This window comes from Engraulis encrasicolus, chromosome 7 (assembly GCF_034702125.1).
Source record: "Engraulis encrasicolus isolate BLACKSEA-1 chromosome 7, IST_EnEncr_1.0, whole genome shotgun sequence".
Lineage (NCBI taxonomy): Eukaryota > Metazoa > Chordata > Actinopteri > Clupeiformes > Engraulidae > Engraulis > Engraulis encrasicolus.
The window spans coordinates 4,229,327-4,249,064 of NC_085863.1; the positions used below are offsets into that span (position 1 = coordinate 4,229,327).

At 44.0% G+C, this 19,738-nt stretch overlaps 1 protein-coding gene across 2 annotated transcripts in view; it reads right to left on the minus strand.

Moving 5' to 3' along the window:
* Positions 1–19,738, minus strand: part of klhl13 (kelch-like family member 13) — a 97,640-nt gene that overhangs the window by 30,856 nt on the left and 47,046 nt on the right. For both annotated transcript variants that reach the window (XM_063202728.1, XM_063202727.1), the window contains one exon: positions 11,736–11,877. In XM_063202728.1, the coding sequence (XP_063058798.1) occupies positions 11,736–11,877 (142 nt within the window). The remainder of the gene's footprint in view (positions 1–11,735; positions 11,878–19,738) is intronic.

Consider the following 19,738-nt stretch of genomic DNA (forward strand, 5'->3'; position numbering starts at 1 on the left):
CCATTTCAGGACTCAATCCTCTGGAGAACACAAAAGCGGAAAGTTTTATTTTAGATTTGTTCAAACTGCAAAAATCGCAAAATCAATTTTCTCTTGCTTTGGGGAGAGCCCACATAGCCTACTGTACTTCCAGAAAATAATAGCACCTCCACCACTATAAGCAAATAAATGATGAAATATTTGTAAGTTGGCGGCGCTAGTACTGTAAGCTTGCAAGACTGGGAAATAAAAGTAGGCCAAACTGCAGTCTGCCAGAGGGGCTGGAGAGACGAGATGACAACGAGTGAGGAGAGGAGAGACAGAGGAATTAGCAGTAGCAGTAGCAGTAGGATGAGGATTATCAAAAAGGGAATAATGGAGGAGGAAGCTTTGCTGCCACTGTGGTATTGTACTGTAAGAACAGTGTTCCTCAAAATTTTTCAGGCCAAGGACTACTTTGTCTCCCCAAAAATGTTTAGGGACCACCTGTTATCTGAATTGACAGCTGAGGGGTTGCAAATTTGACACTGCTAATTTAAATGCAGATCACTCACTTTTTATTCACATGTATTATGTGGTTATTGTGAAGAAAATAAGACTTCAGCTATGCTTATCTTTGTAATAATGTTAGGCCTACAAATAAAGCCTACTGCTAGCTTGTCTTGGAAAATTAGAAATCCCCTTAGGACCACATGAGCTGTGTCGCGGACCACTAGTGGTCCCCGGACCACACTTTGAGAATCACTGTATTAGAGGGATGCGCAGCGCTAGTAGGAGGCTCCCCGCTAGGCAGCAGGACCCTGGAGATACAGCCAGCCTGGCGAACTGACTGAGGAAGAGTGTTTGTCTACCACACTTATCGCCACTTACTAAACAGAGGAACAGTGGAAAAAGCAGGAAAAGCATGTTTGAAGGGATGTCTGCGTGAGCGTGCAAGCGTGTGCGTGTACCTGCGTGCAAGAGAGAGAGAGAGTGAGTGAGTGTGTGTGTGTGTGTGAGTGTGAGTTTATGAGAGAGAGAGAGAGAGAACTGCAGTGAAATAAACAGAGTGAGAGGATAGAGGGATAGAGGATAGTGGGTTCAGAGAGAGAGAGTGTGTCTGTGTGTCTGTGTGTGTGTGTCGTGTGTGTGTGTGTGTGTCGTGTGTGTGTCGTGTGTGTGTCGTGTGTGTGTCGTGTGTGAGTGAGTGAGTGAGTGAGTGAGTGAGTGAGTGAGTGAGTGAGTGAGTGAGTGAGTGAGTGAGTGAGTGAGAGAGAACAGCAGGTTCAGTCTTCTTGAGGTTATGATGAAGATCTCAAGTCAAGTCAAGTCAAGTCAAGTCAAGTTTATTGTCAATTTCTTTACACTGGTCATACAAAGAATTTTAAATTGCGTTTCTTGCTCTCCCATGCAGACATAGACTAATCTAGGTAAGGACATAGACAGTATAGACATAGACAGTACTCATACATGGACATAGACAGTATGGACGTAGACATTGCTCATACAGACATTTAAAGTGCAAGACTGGACAACAGAAGACTTGTAGAGAACATACATTAAGAGGAGGTATTTTGTTGTGCTTTTTCTAAAAGTCCTTTATAGCGTTCTGACATAGTAATAGTAGCATTTGAAGAAATAAATAATTAAAAAAGGTTTTTATTAAATACACCAGCAGCAGTATGTGTGTGTGTGTGTGTGTTTGTATGTGTTTTGTGTGCGTGTGCGTGTGCGTGTGTGTGTGTGTGTGTGTGTGTTTAGTGCAGGTAGAAAGTGCGGTGTGCGTCTGTGTGTGTGTACCTGTGTATGTGTGTGTGTGTGTGTGTGTGTATGTGTGTGAGTATGAGTTGTGTGTCAGTGTGTGTATGTTTGGGTTTAGTGCAGAAAGTGCAGTGTGCGTGTGTGTGTGTGTGTGTGTGTGTGTGTGTGTGTGTGTGTGTGTGTGTGTGTGTGTGTGTGTGTGTGTGTGTGTGTGTGTGTGTGTGTGTGTGCATGTGTATGTGCATCTCAACAGCAGCATTGCACTCGATGACGTCGAATAAGCAAACAGATCCTAACAGAGCGAGGTACGGCCTAAAGGGAAATAGATGTCACCCCTAAGCATGGGCCCGCGCCATTTAAGGTGTGGATGATGGTGACATGTCTACACCACTTTTGAGGTAAACCTAGTTTGTTGCCACCCCTTTTGCAAAAGTATATTGCAAAAATAGCACTCCTGGAGAATTTGCCAGACAGTTAAGACACTAAACCTGTGCACAATATGGAGAGAGAAAGAGAGAAAGAGAGAGAGAGAGAGAGAGAGAGAGAGAGAGAGAGAGAGAGAGAGAGAGAGAGAGAGAGAGAGAGAGAGAGAGAGAGAGAGAGAGAGAATAACATCTTCCTTTCTTCAAGAACACATTACAAATCCGGACCTTGTTCTTCTACTAAGGAGGTCCAGAGTGTGCTGCAGTGTGCCTGAGGTGCTGCGGGTCGCCCTTGTGAGGATGTTAAGCGTGCAGCTTTTAGCTGAGGGGACAGAACGTGGGGTTGGGAATAGATCCAGTCATCACCTGACAGGACATGGCTTTGGGAATACTGCCGTGCAAAACAAGAACGCACTAACTCGAAAATGGTAGAAATTGAGTTTAGATATAGGAAGCCTTTTTTCTCAGTTTGCCAAAATCTGAGTTACTGCGTTCTTGTTTTGTAGGGCAGAATACATCCAGTCTTCACCTCTGGCCCGCCCATGAAACTGCTTATTTTCCCCTCCGTATGCTCCGCCCACTGGTCGTGTGGTGCCAATCACTGCCCGTCATTAGACATGGAAGAACAGTTTGTTTAGCCACTACATACAGCAGGCGGGTGGGGGATACGGAGGGGAAAACAAGCGGTTTCCAACTATCGACTGGATCTATAGAAGACAGTACTGGGGGGGACAGGATATGGGTTTGGAATAGAAGACAGTGTGATGATTTTTTTTGTTTTTTTGCAGTGCTGTGACACTTTCACACTCTTGTCTGTTCAGTGAGCCTTACGATCTCTGTGTGTGTGTGTGTGTGTGTGTGTGTGTGTGTGTGTGTGTGTGTGTGTGTGTGTGTGTGTGTGTGTGTGTGGTGATGACTTGAGGGCTACAGGATATGAGTACAGGACAGCTCACTACAGTAGCTGGCTGTCGTTGATGAACTGGCATTCTTCAAATAGCATTGGACATTTTAGCCGCAATAGTCAGTAATGGCAAAACACACAGATTTGTTGAAAATCATAGTTTGTCATGATCTAGCACAGTTTTGGAGCATTTTTCCATCCCTCCGCGGCAAATGTGTGCTCCTTCAAAAGCTTTTCCTGTGGGTGGTACTCCATTGAAAACAATAGATTTCAGTGGTATGCATCATAATGTATAGTCCTGGTGCAGTGCATTGTGTTGCTAGAATTTAAAAAACAAAAAAAAAACAAAAAAAACTTTACTCCTGGGTCCACCTTGGGTGGTGTCGTGTTAACTCTGTGATCTCCATTAATGTAGACTGCGTAAAAAAGCAAAAATCTATTTGGGTAGTCCGGACTGGAGTGTCCTGGAAATAAGAAGATATAGGACATGCATGCAGCCTGTATAATGGCCTAGATACAACATGGAGCTACTTGGAAGTAAAAGTAGAGAAATATACCCCAAAAAATGCCTCTGTGGGAAAGCCAAGAGTCAGAGTGCCTCCGCAGCCGGCCCAAGGGGAAGCGACTTTCTGGCCATCACTGGCACAAATGCACACACACACATGCACCTACACACACACGCTCGCACGTGCGTACGCACGCACCTACGCACTCGCACACACACGCACACTCGCGCGCACACACACACACACACACACACAGGTAGACAACCCACTGGCTCAAGGTCAAAGTGTGACCTCTACACTGAGATGCCAACAGCTACAGCTGCAGGAAGCTGCGAACACCTCCCACTCATATTCACACCAGAAACCCTGACAGACACACACACTCACATCCACTAGAGCAGTGTTTCTCAATGGGGGCGGTACAGCCGGTGGGGAGCCCTAGGGGGACGTTGATAAGGATACAGTTGACATTAGGGATGGCACAAATCGCACCGAAAATCGAAACCGTACAATTCACACACATACTGAACTGAACCGTGCAATCCATCGCAAATCGCAATTCATGTACTGCCCAGAAAAATATGTAAAACATATTCTAGACAGATCTAGAACAGATTCTAGGAGTATCTTATCCAGTCTCTCTGATTAAAACATTAGCGTATAAGACCAAATCAGAGGATGACACAATTAAAATCACACCATTTTCACATTATAAGCCTATACAAACCATATGTAGGATATTTAGTGATAAGTCCGATTCTATTAGCCAGTGCACCATTTATCATGAACTAAAAAAAAAGAACCGTAGAGAACCGAAAACCGTGACCTTGACACCGTGATATGAACCGAACCGTGAATTTTGTGAACCGTACCACCCCTAGTTGAGATGGGGCGGTGCTTAGTTGGCGGCATAATCCATTTACATTTTTTAATAGCTTTTAATGCTTATGATGAGGTCAAGGGGGCGTTGGGAGGCTTAGGGTGAGGTCCAGGGGGCGTGAAAAAAAGGTTGAGAACCTTAAAGAAACCCTCCCAGACAAACACGGACTCATATTCCCACTCCGCATTCTGTCCCGGTGTCTTTACCAGAGATTCTTTAAGTATAGAGATATGCCAATGTAATAGGTTGCTATGGGCACCTAACATGACCAGGATCTGGTCTGCCTAAAGGGGCGTGTCATAATACTCCTAGCATTGAATAGAACAGTCCGTAGGTCTGCTTAGGTCTGTCTAAAGGGGGATTTCCCCCCTCTCCCTTGCAATAATAGAACCCGGAAACAATGAGCCAATGGAACCTCTCTCTCTCTTTAGTGAATGAGTTCAAGCCCACCGCCAGGAAGTAGACAAAGTCATCTGCTGCACAGAGTCTGCAAAGTTAGTCTCTTCCATCAGGACCTCTCTTAGTAGTGCTAGTGACAGCCTTTTGCCCACACAGGGTTTTATTTTGCTATTGGCCGTCCACGACCTTCAATAACCTCTGGGCTCAAAGTACAGCTTTCGTATGCCCACCAATAACTCGTGCCCTTCCAGAAGACAGGTGGAGAGAGAGAGAGAGAGAGAAAGAGAGAGAGAGAGAGAGAGAGAGAGAGAGAGAGAGAGAGAGATGAGATAGATAGATAGATAGATAGATAGATAGATAGATAGATAGATAGATAGATAGAGAGAGAGAGAGAGAGAGAGAGAGAGAGAGAGAGAGAGAGAGAGAGAGAAATAGCGAGAAATAGCCTCGCTAGTCTGTTTTTTTATGACTCATTTTACCACTAAAAACGCAGAGTACACAAATCACTGTAGACAAGCCTGGATAAATAAAGGATAAATGAAAAATGAAGATCTCTTACACATATGTAAGAAAGAACGATAATGGATGTTATGAATTCTATTAACTAGCTAAATGAATAACTACCATGGCCCATCTCTGCTTAATAAATAACCACCACAGCATATCTCTGCTTAGTGTGCGGCATTTCACTATAATCTGCCGCTGCTTCCCGGTGCCTAATCTCTGTTCTGTGGTACACGGGGCGTCATGCAATATAGATACACATTGACATCAATAATTCAGCTCATCCACACCGCCGGAATGGCGTCAAGGAAAATAAATGGAGTCGAGCCGTGACTAAATACAATGAATCTCTTTCCTCACACAGCCAATTCCCTCTCAGCCAATTCTCCCTTAGGCATTTTTGTTTTACTTGTACTGTTCCCTTTTCGGCTAGAGATCCCTGGACAATCAGTCTTTTTCACCATCCAATTTCTTTCCCCTTCACCAATCAGAGCTCCATGCCATATACAGCATCTTTTTAAAAACCCATCATGGCGTCTCGAGGGGATATGAGCTGGGGAGAGGAGAGGAGAGCAGGGTAGCAAACAGCCAATTAGAACCCGGGATGACCGTGGCAGCCAGGGTGGGTAAAAAAGGGCCAATCAGATCTGCCGATAAATGTCGGGTGCAGGGTGTAAAATAGCCAATCAGAAATGGGGATAATAAATGTCGCGTCTGTCATGAAGTCATCATGATGGCGGCGTCCTCAATACTGCTTTCTTCATCTGTGCCTCTGGCATCCTCATCATGATGTGCACACAACAACAACATTGCATGATATGACAGGAGATATGTGTCTATCCGCTCACATGATATATGTCTATCTGTCTGCTCCCATGCATGTCATTAGAATGATGAGTATTCTGACTACATATTCATCTGCTGTGTTGAGTACAGTTGGTATATATATATTTTACTTAATCCCTATCTCAATTATGACACTATGTAAATTTGCCTCTGGCATCCTCGTCATGATGTGAACACAACAACAACATTGCATGACATGACAGGAGATATGTCTATCTGTTCACATGCATGTCATTAGCATGACGAGTATTCTGACTACATAAATTACTTCTTGAGGCTATGCTGAATGCAACTGAAGATTAGAAGGTTCAGTATATTAAAAAACAACGAGAACAATGTTATTAATTCTTATTATATGGTTGTGACGTCATCGGTCGAATGCTCCATTCATTTCAACGGGGCTCCCCAACGTTCGCACGTCTGTTATTTTTCGATAACGGACGGGTTGGTCTATAACAGACCGCTGTCAATGGCAACAAGACTTTTCACTGCTAAAGCAACTTTTCAACAAGACTCTAATCAGCTGCTGTGATGGACAACACCTGTTGTCCTGGCTACCTAGCTGTTGCTTAGCGGTGTTCCACAACGGCACTGTTTTGTTTTGCGCAGCAACAATCTTAACATTAAATAGGCCTAAAGAAATGTCCCCGCCATGTGTGAATCATTTAAGTATATCCATATAATAAGCGGGTTAACTTTCGGCGAGTCGGTCGCTTTGTGGAATAGCAGCACTTCAGAGAGAACAAGACCCCTCCGCTCCGCGTCGGGGTCTAAAGATTCTCTCTGTCGTGCTGCTATTCCACGGTAGCGACCTTCTCGCCGAACGTTAACCCTTACATAATATACACATGCCCTGCACATGCTCAGTCAGGTCCATAACCTGCCATCACCCAGGCCTGTTTGCAGGTCATTTGCATGACGAGTATTCTGACTACATAAATTACTTCTTGGGGCTATGCTGAATGCAGCAGCTGAATGTAGCTACACAGGCCCTGCCCTGCACATGCTCAGTCAGGTCCATAACCTGGCCTCATGCAGGCCTGTTTGCTCCATAACCTGGCATCACCCAGGCCTGTTTGCTTAATTCCCATCATGCATTACGGATGGTGCTTGTTCCCTTTTCCCCTCCCCCCCCTCTACGCGGATATGGTAAATAACATTCTCTCAGTGTTGCCAGATTAAGCCGTTTCTCGCCCAATAGGGCTGTTTAGGATGGCCGTCTGCGGCTAAAAAATTGGCAAAAAAAGAAGAAGAAAAAGGGGGCAATTGGGAAGGGTTTTCTGTACATTTAAATCAATGGAATTCAGTTACAATTGGGTTTTGAACATTTTTCTGGGCAAGGGGGCCTATGGGGGCTATGGGGGGGGGGGGGGGGGGGGACCTATGCGGAGAAGAAAATTAGTAAAATTAGCAAAAACACTGACTTCTTAACACAAAGAGTATAGACCATCTCAGGCTACAGCTGCAACAGACTAAATGAGGTGCACATAACACCTTTCCTGCTACTGCTTTGTCTCGAGTTTCTTTCTTCGTTTATTTCTTTGCTTTGCTTTGCGTTTCCCTTGATGTCTCGCCTCTGTCATTACCTTTCCCTCACTCTGAGTCTGCCTGTGGTGCAAAGAACAAAGAACAGCCAAACAGTCACTAGTAGGGCAGGCACTGATGTGTGCAAGTGTGTCTGTTTTCACACATACACTTACATACTTCAAGTGCTACTGTCTCGTTATGGTTGGATAATATGGCTGGGTGGGCGATATGACGATATTAAATCGTGCATCGTGAAAGAGTACGAGATCGTCTTCAATCTGCCGTAGTGGAGATCGTCTTGCAGTGAGGATGTATCAGAGTGATATCTGCTTACTTAAGTGTTGGTGTCTTCACTTTTATTCTTTACATTATTGTATGTCAATTGCGCATTTCTGAGTGTAATCACTGTGTTTACATTTATTTAAATGCTACATACAAATTACAAGTATGTAAAATTGGTTCATTTTTTTCTTTGGAAGATCGTGATAAAAAAAAAAATCGGAATGGAGATTTTACGTTTAAAAATCCTGATATGATATGCTTTGCCATATCGCCCACTCCTATTGGTGACTATTTACTGCACTGATGCTTGAGTTGGCCCAGTCCCGGGGTAGACTCTAGTCCAGGGGTCCCCAACCTTTCTGGGTCTGAGGGCTACGGAGGGCTACTTGAGGGCTACCAAGGGCTACTCGAGAGCTACAGAGAGCTACCAGAGGCTTGAGTAAAAGTCAAAAGTAGAAGGACAAAAGTATTCAAAATGTGTTGTACTTAAGTAAAGCAAGTAGAAGTATTGCAAGTTTTGCTACTTGAGTAAAAAGTAGAAGTAGAAGTAAAAGTACTGCATTAAAAAAAAAATGGGGGAAAAAAAAGTCAGTCAAAAGTTTGAATACCATTTGGTTTATTAGAGCTCTGTACAATAAGTCTCTTATGAAGTGCAAATACCATTATGGTTTGTTATTAAAACAGCTTTGTAACACAAGTTCAGTTTTTAAGAAAACGTAGGGCAGTAGTTTTACTGCTTAAAACAGTGCTTCCAACCAGCTCGTTGTGCTTCAAGTATTATTAAAAAAAAAACAAAAGTCAGAAGTGCACATAAAAAAATAATCAAATAAATTTAAATATCAAATCCGCCGTCATCCTCCTCCTCGCCGCAATGTGAGGTGGTTGGTGTCGTTGATGTTGATGGCGATACCTCGTCTACCTCATCCATCTTGCCAACATGCCAGTGTCAGTGCCAACTGAGCGTCACTGACCGCGCCAAAAGACATACGCGAGTATGCGATCTGCTTTTATTTCCCTACCATTGCATCGCCCACTGACCGTGAACACGTTCCATCATATCTGGTGATGACAGAGCCATCTAGCGCTCGGGCATAGAAACGAGTAACGAGTAACGAAAGCAGCACATGAAAAATATATCGGAGTAAAAGTATTAATTTCATCAGAAAAATGTAGTGCAGTAAAAGTACAAGTATGAGGAAAAAAATATTACTCAAAAAAGTACAGATACTGCAGTTTAGTACTTAAGTACAGTACTTCGTTACTTTTACTTCGTTACTATACATCTCTGCATCCTTGGTGGGCACAACAGAAGCTCCTGGAGGTAGGGCTGGGCGATATGACGAGATATATCGTGAGGACGAGAGAAACGTGTCTATCGTGACCTTTCTCCTCTATCGTTTATATCGTGATAAAAAACACATTTTCATCATTACAGCTAATACACATTTTAATATAATTTCACCTCATAATATAGCCATTTTATGATTGTAAACATCTGCAAAAAATATTTTTAAAACTACTTGTGGGCCAAACTAGGCTATTTTATTGTTTTACTCCCATGAGTAAAATGCGCACGCAGCCTATTCAATCTGTTTGACTCAAACTTTGAGTCTTCAGTCACTCCTCGGTTGGCGCCCCCTAGAGTGCAGTACCCGGAAAAGTGTCTTTGCCACTGCCTTGCCAGCTAACGTGACGAGCACCGGGCAGCAAGCGTGCGAATCATGGCTGGAAAAAGGCGTTGGACAACTTACCAAAAATCAGCCAACTAGATGCTGCGGTGAAGTTTGGCATTCCTACCTGCGCTGTTTTGTAGATTCTGAGCATGAGACTTCCCCCCCGAGCCCCCCTCCCCCTTGCGCTTCTGTGAAGCGCATCTCTCCTACACAACCTCTCCTTTGCAATGGATCTCGAAAGTAATGGAATTGACACGTTCCGTACTACGCACTATGGGCTACACATTTTGGCCGGTGATGAAAACAGTTATAAAGCCCTTCGTGCACTTTCACTGGGACTTCTCGTGAGCACATCATTCTCTGAAATGTTTAACTTGACCCTCTGTAGCCTACTTGGAAATCCACCACAATTTTTCAGCAGAGGTAGGCTAAAAGTTAAAGTGACTCGATGATGCTATGATGCTGCGCATGCCATTGAGTCCCAAACAGTTAGGTTTTACTTCTGGGCATGAAACGGTTTTGCAAATGCAATGCCCTTTGTTGTGTTCACTGATATATTGGTAAAAATACAACAAACCGAATTGTTCCTCGACAGCAACCAGCGTGAGTCAAGTGATTATTGGGAAGCATAACGTGGTTGGGGACAACGCTGGTGGGGACGAGAGCAAGCAATAGGCTATTGCGTGCTGTTTATAACAAGTTCTTACATAGGCTATTCACAAATATTTTCAGCTTTGTTCAGTTTCATATTAGGACTACTGGTATTTCGTAACACTAAGTATGCCTATTTAAAATGAGCTAATATCATTTACTGACTAATTGCAGTCATTTTTTGTCAGACATTTTGTCCAGTCACATTTTATTTTGCCGGTCATTCATGCCAATGTCCGGCCACAGTTGGCTAACGTGAACCTTGCTGTTTATGGCCGCAATTTGCGCATCTGTGGTGTTCTTGGTTCGTGGGACTCTCACATTGGGAAACGAGATGACTGGTGAAAACAGGCGATGAAAGATTTTTTTCGACCCTGTCCATCAAACTGATTGACTATGTTTTTTTTTTGTTTTTTTTTAAGGCTATATCGTGATGCATATCGCTATCGTGATATAAAATAATCCATATCGTGATATACATTTTTGTCCATATCGCCCAGGCCTACCTGGAGGGCTACCTAGCGCCCACGGGCACAACGTTGGTGACGCCTGCTCTGCTCTATGGCATGCAGTGTAGGGGTGCATCCCAATATGTGACCTTGCCTCCTCCACTTGTGCTTGTCTCCTCGTCCCGCCTCCTGGCCCCTCCTCCGTGGAGAAAACGATAAAGTTTCCCAGCTGTCAGCCTCGCCACAACAACTTTTGAAAAAAACAGTACTTGGTATCTACACTTATTGTTCTGCATATGGTACATCCTGTGTGCTTTGTATCTGGAAGTCCTCAATTGTAAGTCTCTTTGGTTAAAAAGCAAGCGTCTGCCAAATACAATGCAAGGTAATGTAATGGCTAATGTAGCCGATCCTCCATCTGATTGTAATGATCGATTTATTCATTCTGCTTCTGGTCCTCAGTGATTCATCTCTACCTGAATAACCCCCAGCATTCATCAGTTCGGCCAGCATCATTGGCAACCGTAATGCAAGGTAGAAATGGACTAATTCAGTGTGACAGTCAGTAGCAATGATCGAACACAGACGTCTGCACATGAACTCCTGCTGATATTGAAACTGTTGGTTTTGTTTGGTTTAGGAGCCTCAATAAACCTCAAGGGTTTGCCACACAAACACGCGTGTATGCGCGCGCACACATGCGTGCGTGCGCGTACACGTACACGTACACACGCGCGCACACACACACACACCATGGTACCTGTAGGACGACGGAGCTGTGTGTGTTGCTGAAGAATTTAATTTAATTTTTCACCAAAAAATGTTGGTGAAGAAGCGTGTACACACACACACACACACACACACACACACACACACACACACACACACACACACACACACACACACACACACACACACACACACACACACACACACACACACACACACACAAACACAAACACACACACACAGGTACCTGTAGGACGACGGAGCTGTGTGTGTTGCTGGTGAAGAAACGTGTGTTGCCAGTCTTGGAGGCCTGCAGGTGGGCGGAGATGCCCACGTCTCCACAGCCCAGGGACACCTTCATGTGGGGGTCGTCATCCTCCACCAGGGATCTAGACACAAGGAGACACACACAAGGAGACATTAGAAATATATAGAATCAGGTGCCTAGCGACACCTTCCTTCACATAGGGGTCATCATCCTCCACCAGGGATCTAGACACACGCACGCACACACACACGCACACACACACGCACACACACATTAGAAATATATAGAATCAGGTGCCTAGCGACACCTTCCTTCACATAGGGGTCATCATCCTCCACCAGGGATCTAGACACACGAACAAGGAGACATTATAGGCATTTCATGAATTATTCCTCTTTAAATCGTGGGACTCGTGGCAGTATTGGGGAGAGAGACACATTAAGGGTCATCATCCTCCACCAGGGAGACATAACAGTATAATGCCTTTAAAGGAGAAATAACAACAAATATAATCAAGGCCCACCCTAAATGAACATTTTTCATCACCAGCCGAATTGGTTAGTAGTTAATCTCGCTAGCCAAACAAACACTCGCTAATGGGTCAAAGTGTCCAGTAAGTTTGTCTTTTCTAACAGCCGAAGTGAAATTTCACCAGCATTTGGCCAATTGGCTGGTGATAAATATGATGCATTTAAAAAGGTGTACGAAGAAATATTTTGTAGTAGTTCATTACCAGAATTCATGCTGCCCATTCACAAATGGGTAGCATTTAACAAATACGGCTACGAAAAACAGCAATGGCACTTAAATCAGTTGCCACTAAGCATCAAATGCCTCATCATGCGTAATTACATTTAATGAAACCGTTCAGTGCTGTGTGCCTATACACACATCGCATGGACTTGCATCTTCCCGTCACATAGAAAAGGAAAATAAGCTGGTATCCTTCCATCTACTGTACATCATTTCAGCCAAGCCAGAAAAGCTGAGCAAAACTACTGAGTTGAGTTAGGCATGGCTTTGAAAGAGCTCCAAGCATTCAGAGATGTAAGGAATTCACAATATAGTGACAAAAGCCACCACGAACACACCATCTAACACACACACAACAAAACACCACAGCACATCTAAAACCACAAATGATCGGTGAAGTGAGACAATTCTAGTTCTTAGCTACGGTTTAGCCTCGGGCAGAGTCACTTGAGTCTGAGATGCAGTCTTCAGTCTCTCTAGAGTACTGTACCTCCCCCTTAGAGAGTCTTTTAAGAGCGATACTGACAGCCCAAACCATTAGAGAGAGAGAGAGAGAGAGAGAGAGAGAGAGAGAGAGAGAGAGAGAGAGAGAGACCAAGAGAGAGAGAGACCAATAGAGAGAAAGAGACCAAGAGAGAGAGAGACCAATAGAGAGAGACCAAGAGAGAGAGAGAGACCAAGAGAGAGTGACAGACCGAGAGAGAGAGAGAGAGAGAGACAGACCGAGAGAGAGACAGACCGAGAGAGAGAGACAGACCGAGAGAGAGAGAGAGAGAGAGAGAGAGAGAGAGAAAGATAAAGTGAAAGAGAGAGACAGCGGAGAGAGCACAGACAGAGAGGATGGTGTCTTCTCTACTTCTCCCATTTTTTTGTGTCGCAACAGCTTTCTGCTTCTGCATGAACGCAGACATGATGGTTTGCCCCTTGGTTGTCCTCCTCCCAAATTAAACACTCAAATAGTACTTGTGTCACTGAAATTATGAAATAACAGCAGTGGCATCAACCATCATCATTGAAGTGTGTGTTTGTTGATTTGGGTTTTTTTGCCTCGTTGCCATTGCCAAATTAGTTTGGTCGACAATCAGAGAAATTGCTCTACCAAGAGCCATGGCGTTTAATAACTCTACCAAGAGCCATGGCGTTTAATAAAGGGTCAGCAACTAGATTTTTTTTTTCTTTTCTTTTCTTTTTTTGCAGGCTGATGATCGCGTCCATTAACATTTGGCAAGAGCACTTGCCCTCGATCTGTATTCTACTCCAAACAGTCTCACTGGGAAGGAAGCATAGCTGCCTTATTAAGTGGCCTCTCCTCTCCTCTCCTCATAATTCTTAAACATGTAGCCGCCAGACCCCTGCCCTCATTTGCATGCTGATGCGCCTTGTCAGATGGATTAGCGTCTGCTGCTGATGGGAGAAGGCGGTCAGGCAGGCCCGTCTACAGGGGAGGACAAAGGGGCCAGTTGTCCCGGGCCCAGAGAATGGTGGGGCCCAGAATTGGAACTTTCACCCATTACATAGTAAGGTCACGGTGGGGGCATTTTCAGATGGTTTTGTCCCGAGCCCAGCAAAAGCTGTCAGCGGACCTGGAGGCGGTAACCGTAGCGACATGCCTTGATGGAGCCAGCCTCGCCTCGCCCGCCCAAGTCAGCCAGTCTCATCATCATGCCCACGCCATGCCATGCCACTACTTAGAATGATGAGCAGCAATGAATAGGTTGATGAAGGGGAATTAAACCCCCAACATGGTTTGGAGAGAGCTGAACCCCAGAGAGAGAAAATCACTCTGAAAACACAAATTTGTGGGCCCATTTGACCCACTTAACAGAGTGCCTCCGGGCAGTGCAGTCTATATAATGCGGTGTTTTAATAAAAAGTCTTCATGGGAATATTCACCAATTTCTACATAGCCAATCAGAGACAGACACTTCTTAAGATGGACACTCGAGAGGGGCTTTGTGATATGTGGGTCGGTGATGTTTTTTTAAAAGCAGGTGTGTGGCACACACAGCTAATGCCACTATTAACTATACAAAATGTTCCATTACATTCATAGAACGAATGATTTTTATGCTGCACTGCCTGACTTCTGCTGCTAAAATGTCGACCCACGTATGTGTGGCATGACTTTGTTTCTCCTTTGGATTTTCTATTTGAGTAAGATGTGGTAGCGAATTAAATATATTTGCCGTGGCCTAACGGTACTAAATTGTGTTACTATGCTGGTGATTCCTGCTGGTTCATTTGCCGATCCTCCCCCATCTCTCTCCCCCACTCGCTTCCTGTCACCATCTCCGACTGTCCAATCAAATAATTAAAAAAAATGATTTTTTTGTGTTTTTTTTTGGGCAGGAGACCCAGAGGAGGTAAGGATCAAGAGAGGAGGTGCAGGGCCCTTAACAGTTACAGGGAGCATCGTGGTGTGAAGAGAGGATGAGGGCACTTTGCTGTGGACATGCGGTGATTCACACAGCCTGATCCATTCGCATCAAATAATCATTAAACAGTTTTGTACTTCAAGAGGCGCACAGCTGGAGAGCAGTTAGATGACGGACATCAAAAATGTATCAAATGTAACAGCACCGTCAAGATGTTTTACTTTTATGAATCACCCATTAAAGTTTTGGGCTAAGCGCCCTTCTACAGTGTGCAATGGTGATTGCACCCATTAGAGCAGTGTTCTCAAAATGCCGGCCCGCGGGCCAGATCCTGGGTGGATTCTGAGTAGGGATGGGATATCGGTATCGGGTTCAGATATCAACATATTTCAAAGATCGGATCGGAATTTTCCCAAAATATCGGAATTTTCATGATACAGACATCGAGTCAGGTGCAATGTTAATTTGAAATCATAACACTAGTTTTCAGGATAGGATTGTTACTTTTGTACTTGTTACTTTTTGCTTATTAATTGGTTTCCTGTTTTTTCTGACCAAATAGTCTGCTTGGGCCTACCTGAAGTTGAAACCCATGCATATATGTGATTTTGGTATTGGATCGGAGTAGTATCGGTATCAGCAGATATCCAAATTTAGATATCGGGATCGGATCGGAAGTGAAAAAATGTGTATCGGTGCATCCCTAATTCTGAGTGGAACAAATGAGGACTTACAGGTTCTTCCCAGATCACAGAAATGGCGTCGACCCAGCTTTACCGGCAGAGAAGCTTATTAGGCTTGTGTTGATTACAATAAACTGGACTATGTAGAAACTTCTTATGCATCGTTTTGTGAGTGCAGTGTCAGACCATATTTGTACTACTGTAGAAGTTGGGTGTCGTGGCATGTGATTTTAGTGTGGTCATTTTACAGAAACTGCCAGGTTCCATTAGCGCTTGTACTAAGCTATTCGGGATAACTCAGTAACTCAGCCAAGGTAAAAAAAAAACTTCGGCTGGGCTACTTGACTGATTTAAAGGTTCAAACGACCCTAGGGTGAATATACTCCAAACAATCACTTTAAGATTGGCTTGACTGGCTGAGTATTTTCACTTTTAAAAAATAAGTTTGTTGAAGTTTGTGGGACAATCCGTTGTGCCGTGTTGACGTCAGGTGGATAGGCAGCCGACATCCTTATTGGACTACAAATTAAAATTGATATTTTTGTGAAGCACATACTTATGGACAGTTTTGATGGCCTCTGTGATCATCCACAATGTATTGTAAATAGCCACAAAAATGAAGAGACTGCATTAAATGAGAAGCTGTGTCCAAATGTTTAGCCTATACTGCATAGAAGCTCTGCAGACCATCGGTGGAGTTAAATCACAAAAACGCATGCCACCAGCAATAAAACTAAAAACTTAGTGTGTTTAATTCTTCATACATTAAAGCAAGATAATAAGTTCTGATATGTTCTGCTTTAATCAAATTTCTCCCTGCCTGCCCTGCAGCACATGTACAGCGCGAGAACTCAGTACAGACAGAACAAATTAGTCTAACGTAAATAGGCCAAGTAAAAGCACAGAGTACAAAGAGTAGAAAATGGGTGAAGTCTAGTTCACATAACAACCCAGCACCACAGACACGCACGCACTACACAAACACGCACACACACAGAGCACAACACAAATAATACCACACATCACTTTACAACACAACTACAACCAGCCTACGGACACCGCATGACAACAACTCAATACACTACCAGCACATTACAAATAAGCGATACTAATTATATATGACCGCCCGGGTTAGTGATGACAATTCTGATTAAATATGGTTAGTGATGAATAATCAGATGATATATGACTGTGCTAGTGATGACTAATCTGATTATATATGACTGGTTTAGTGATGACTAATCTGATTATATATGACTGGTTTACTGATGACTATTCTGATTATATATGACCAGGTCAGTGATGACTATTCTGATTATATATATGACTGGTTTAGTGATGACAATTCTGATTAAATATGACTGGGAGGGTTAGTGTTTACTAATCTGATTAAATATGACTGGGTTAGTGGTGACTAATCTGATTACATATGACTGGGGCAGTGATGACTATTTTGATTATATATGACACCAGGGTCAGTGATGACTATTCTGATTATATATGACTGGGTTAGTGATGACTATTTTGATTATATGGGGGCAGTGATGGGGAGGGAGGGGTGCAAATGTGGTGCAATGACCCCTGTCAGCAATCTGTGGTTATTAGATGCAATAACTAATGAAATGAAAAACCAAAAACTGCAGCGTCACCAAACTTGAGCGTGGTCAGACAAGGGCTCCCAACAGCTTCCTCTTCATCTCATCTCTCAAGTTAACCCTTTCCTCCCTGCTGACTCATAGCACTGGATGGACAGAGCTTGGAAGCAACTAGCAGATGGCCACACAGCACAATGTTCATAAAGGCCTTCAACTGTCTGCTGTTTGTTAGTTAACTAACTCCTTTATTTGGATACGATTTGGATACGATTTGACACGATAGACCACAACATACTAATTGACCGCCTTGAATCTTGGGTAGGCTTGTCCGGTCACGTCTTAGAGTGGTTCAAAACATGTATTACAGGAAGGCAGTTTTTTGTCACCATCGGAGAACACGTCTCCAACAAGTATGATGTGCCTTTTGGAGTTGCTCAGGGTAGTTGCTTGGGCCCTCTCCTCTTCTCTCTCTATATGTTGCCCCTGGGCTCCATCATCAGAGAGCACAATGTTGATTTTCATAGCTATGCCGATGACACTCAACTATATATCTCTGTCGAGCCTAGCCAAACCACTGCCATTCATGCCTTGACTAAATGCATGTCTGCCATCACAGATTGGATGAACAGTAACTTCCTAAAATTAAATGAGGATAAAACTGAAGTGTTGCTCATTGGGCCTAAGGAAAAACGTGCAAAACTCCACTCAAGCCTAGGTGACCTAAGCATACACATTAAAGATAAGGTTACTAGCCTAGGTGTGGTCATAGACTCGGATTTGAGCTTTGAGCCTCACATCAACAAGATAACAAAATCTGCTTTTTTCCATCTTAGAAATGTTAACAAAGTGCGCGGCTTGGCCCCCCCGACAAGACGCTGAGAAACTTATTCATGCCTTTGTCACCAGTAGGATAGACTACTGCAATGCTCTCTTCTCTGGTCTCCCAAAAAAATTAATTGACAAATTGCAACTCATTCAAAATTCTGCGGCAAGAATCCTAACAAGAACCAGAATGAGAGAGCACATCTCTCCTGTCTTGGCAGACCTGCACTGGTTACCTGTCTCATACAGAATCGGCTTTAAGATTCTGCTCACAGTATTTAAAGCATTAAATGGACTTGCCCCTAGCTATATCTCAGACATGCTCTCTTTTTATGCCCCTGCTCGAGCTCTCAGGTCCACTGATGCCAAGCTGCTAAGGACCCCCACCCCCCCGCAGAAGAAGATCGGCGACGCCGCGTTTGCCTGCTATGCGCCCAAGAGATGGAACGCCCTCCCCATCGAGATCCGATCAGCCACCTCCGTCGACTCCTTTAAGAAGCAGCTGAAGACCCACCTCTTCATCCTTGCCAACTCCTAGCTGCCAAGGCGTCATAGTGTCCCAGCTGCCGCAGCGCCCTTACTACTCGCAACCAGCCCTGGCAGGGGGCTCCCCTAGGTGGCCGCTGGTCTCTGCCTGAGGTTTCTTCCTGACTATAGGGGGTCTTTTTTTCTCAGACTTCACTGAGCTTTTTTTTTCCCCCTTACAAACTATGAATCAAGCGAAAGGGAGTTTTTCCTCACCCCTAATGCCACCAGGGGCCGCACCTGAGCGCCCAATCTCTGTGTGACTATCTATGACTTATGATAGGCCCAGCCACTATGGACCTTACACATCTAAGAATCCTGGTCCTATCCTACGTTGACCTTATGACTCTACATTCTCTGTCTATCTCTTCTTCCTCTGCCTTCCTGCTTTTTCTGCCTCTCCTCTATACCTCTCCTTTTAAATCTATCTCTAAAAATGTTTTTTTTCCATTTGTTAAGCACTTTGAGTTACATGCCTTGTATGACACAGTGCTATACAAATACAATTATTATTATTATTATTATTATTTGCTTATTTGACAGGGACCGTGTACAAGACAGAATGTAGTACCAGAGTTAGCTAGAAGCTAGTTTACATCTGTGGTCCCTGAGCAGCCTATTGGCAAATAATCATTTGATGATGTTCCCTTGATGTTTAGTTTTCCATTTCAATGACATGGTTATTATAAAATGCCACCAGGGTCTTGTGTACAGAGTGCTGTGCCATCTGGTTCGACTCCCGCCCTGCCAGGTTGGTGGGGGGAGTAATTAACCAGTGCTCTCCCCCATCCTCCTTCATGACTGAGGTACCCTGAGCATGGTAGCAGGGTACAGTCCCGCCGCACTGCTACCTTTCCGGGCTGCCCGCTTACTCGGGTGAGGCATAGTAAATGCAATTTTGTTGTGAGCAGTGTGCACTTGTGTGCAGTGGAGTGCTGTGTTACAATGACAATGGGAGTTGGAGTTTCCCCAGTTAGGCTTTCATTATTAAGAGATGCCAACCTTATTTCTTATTTTTATGCATCTAACAATAAAGAACAGCTTTGGGGAATGAGGTGAACTGCTGAAGGCATGGAACCACTGCTCTGTCAAAAGTAAACACATCCAATTTATTTTTTCAATTCATTCGTTATGGACCTTCTAGATGTAGAATATATACTACAAAGTAAGGCCCCACCGATATATCGGGCCGATATTTAGCATTTTTGGGATATCGGTATCGGCCATAC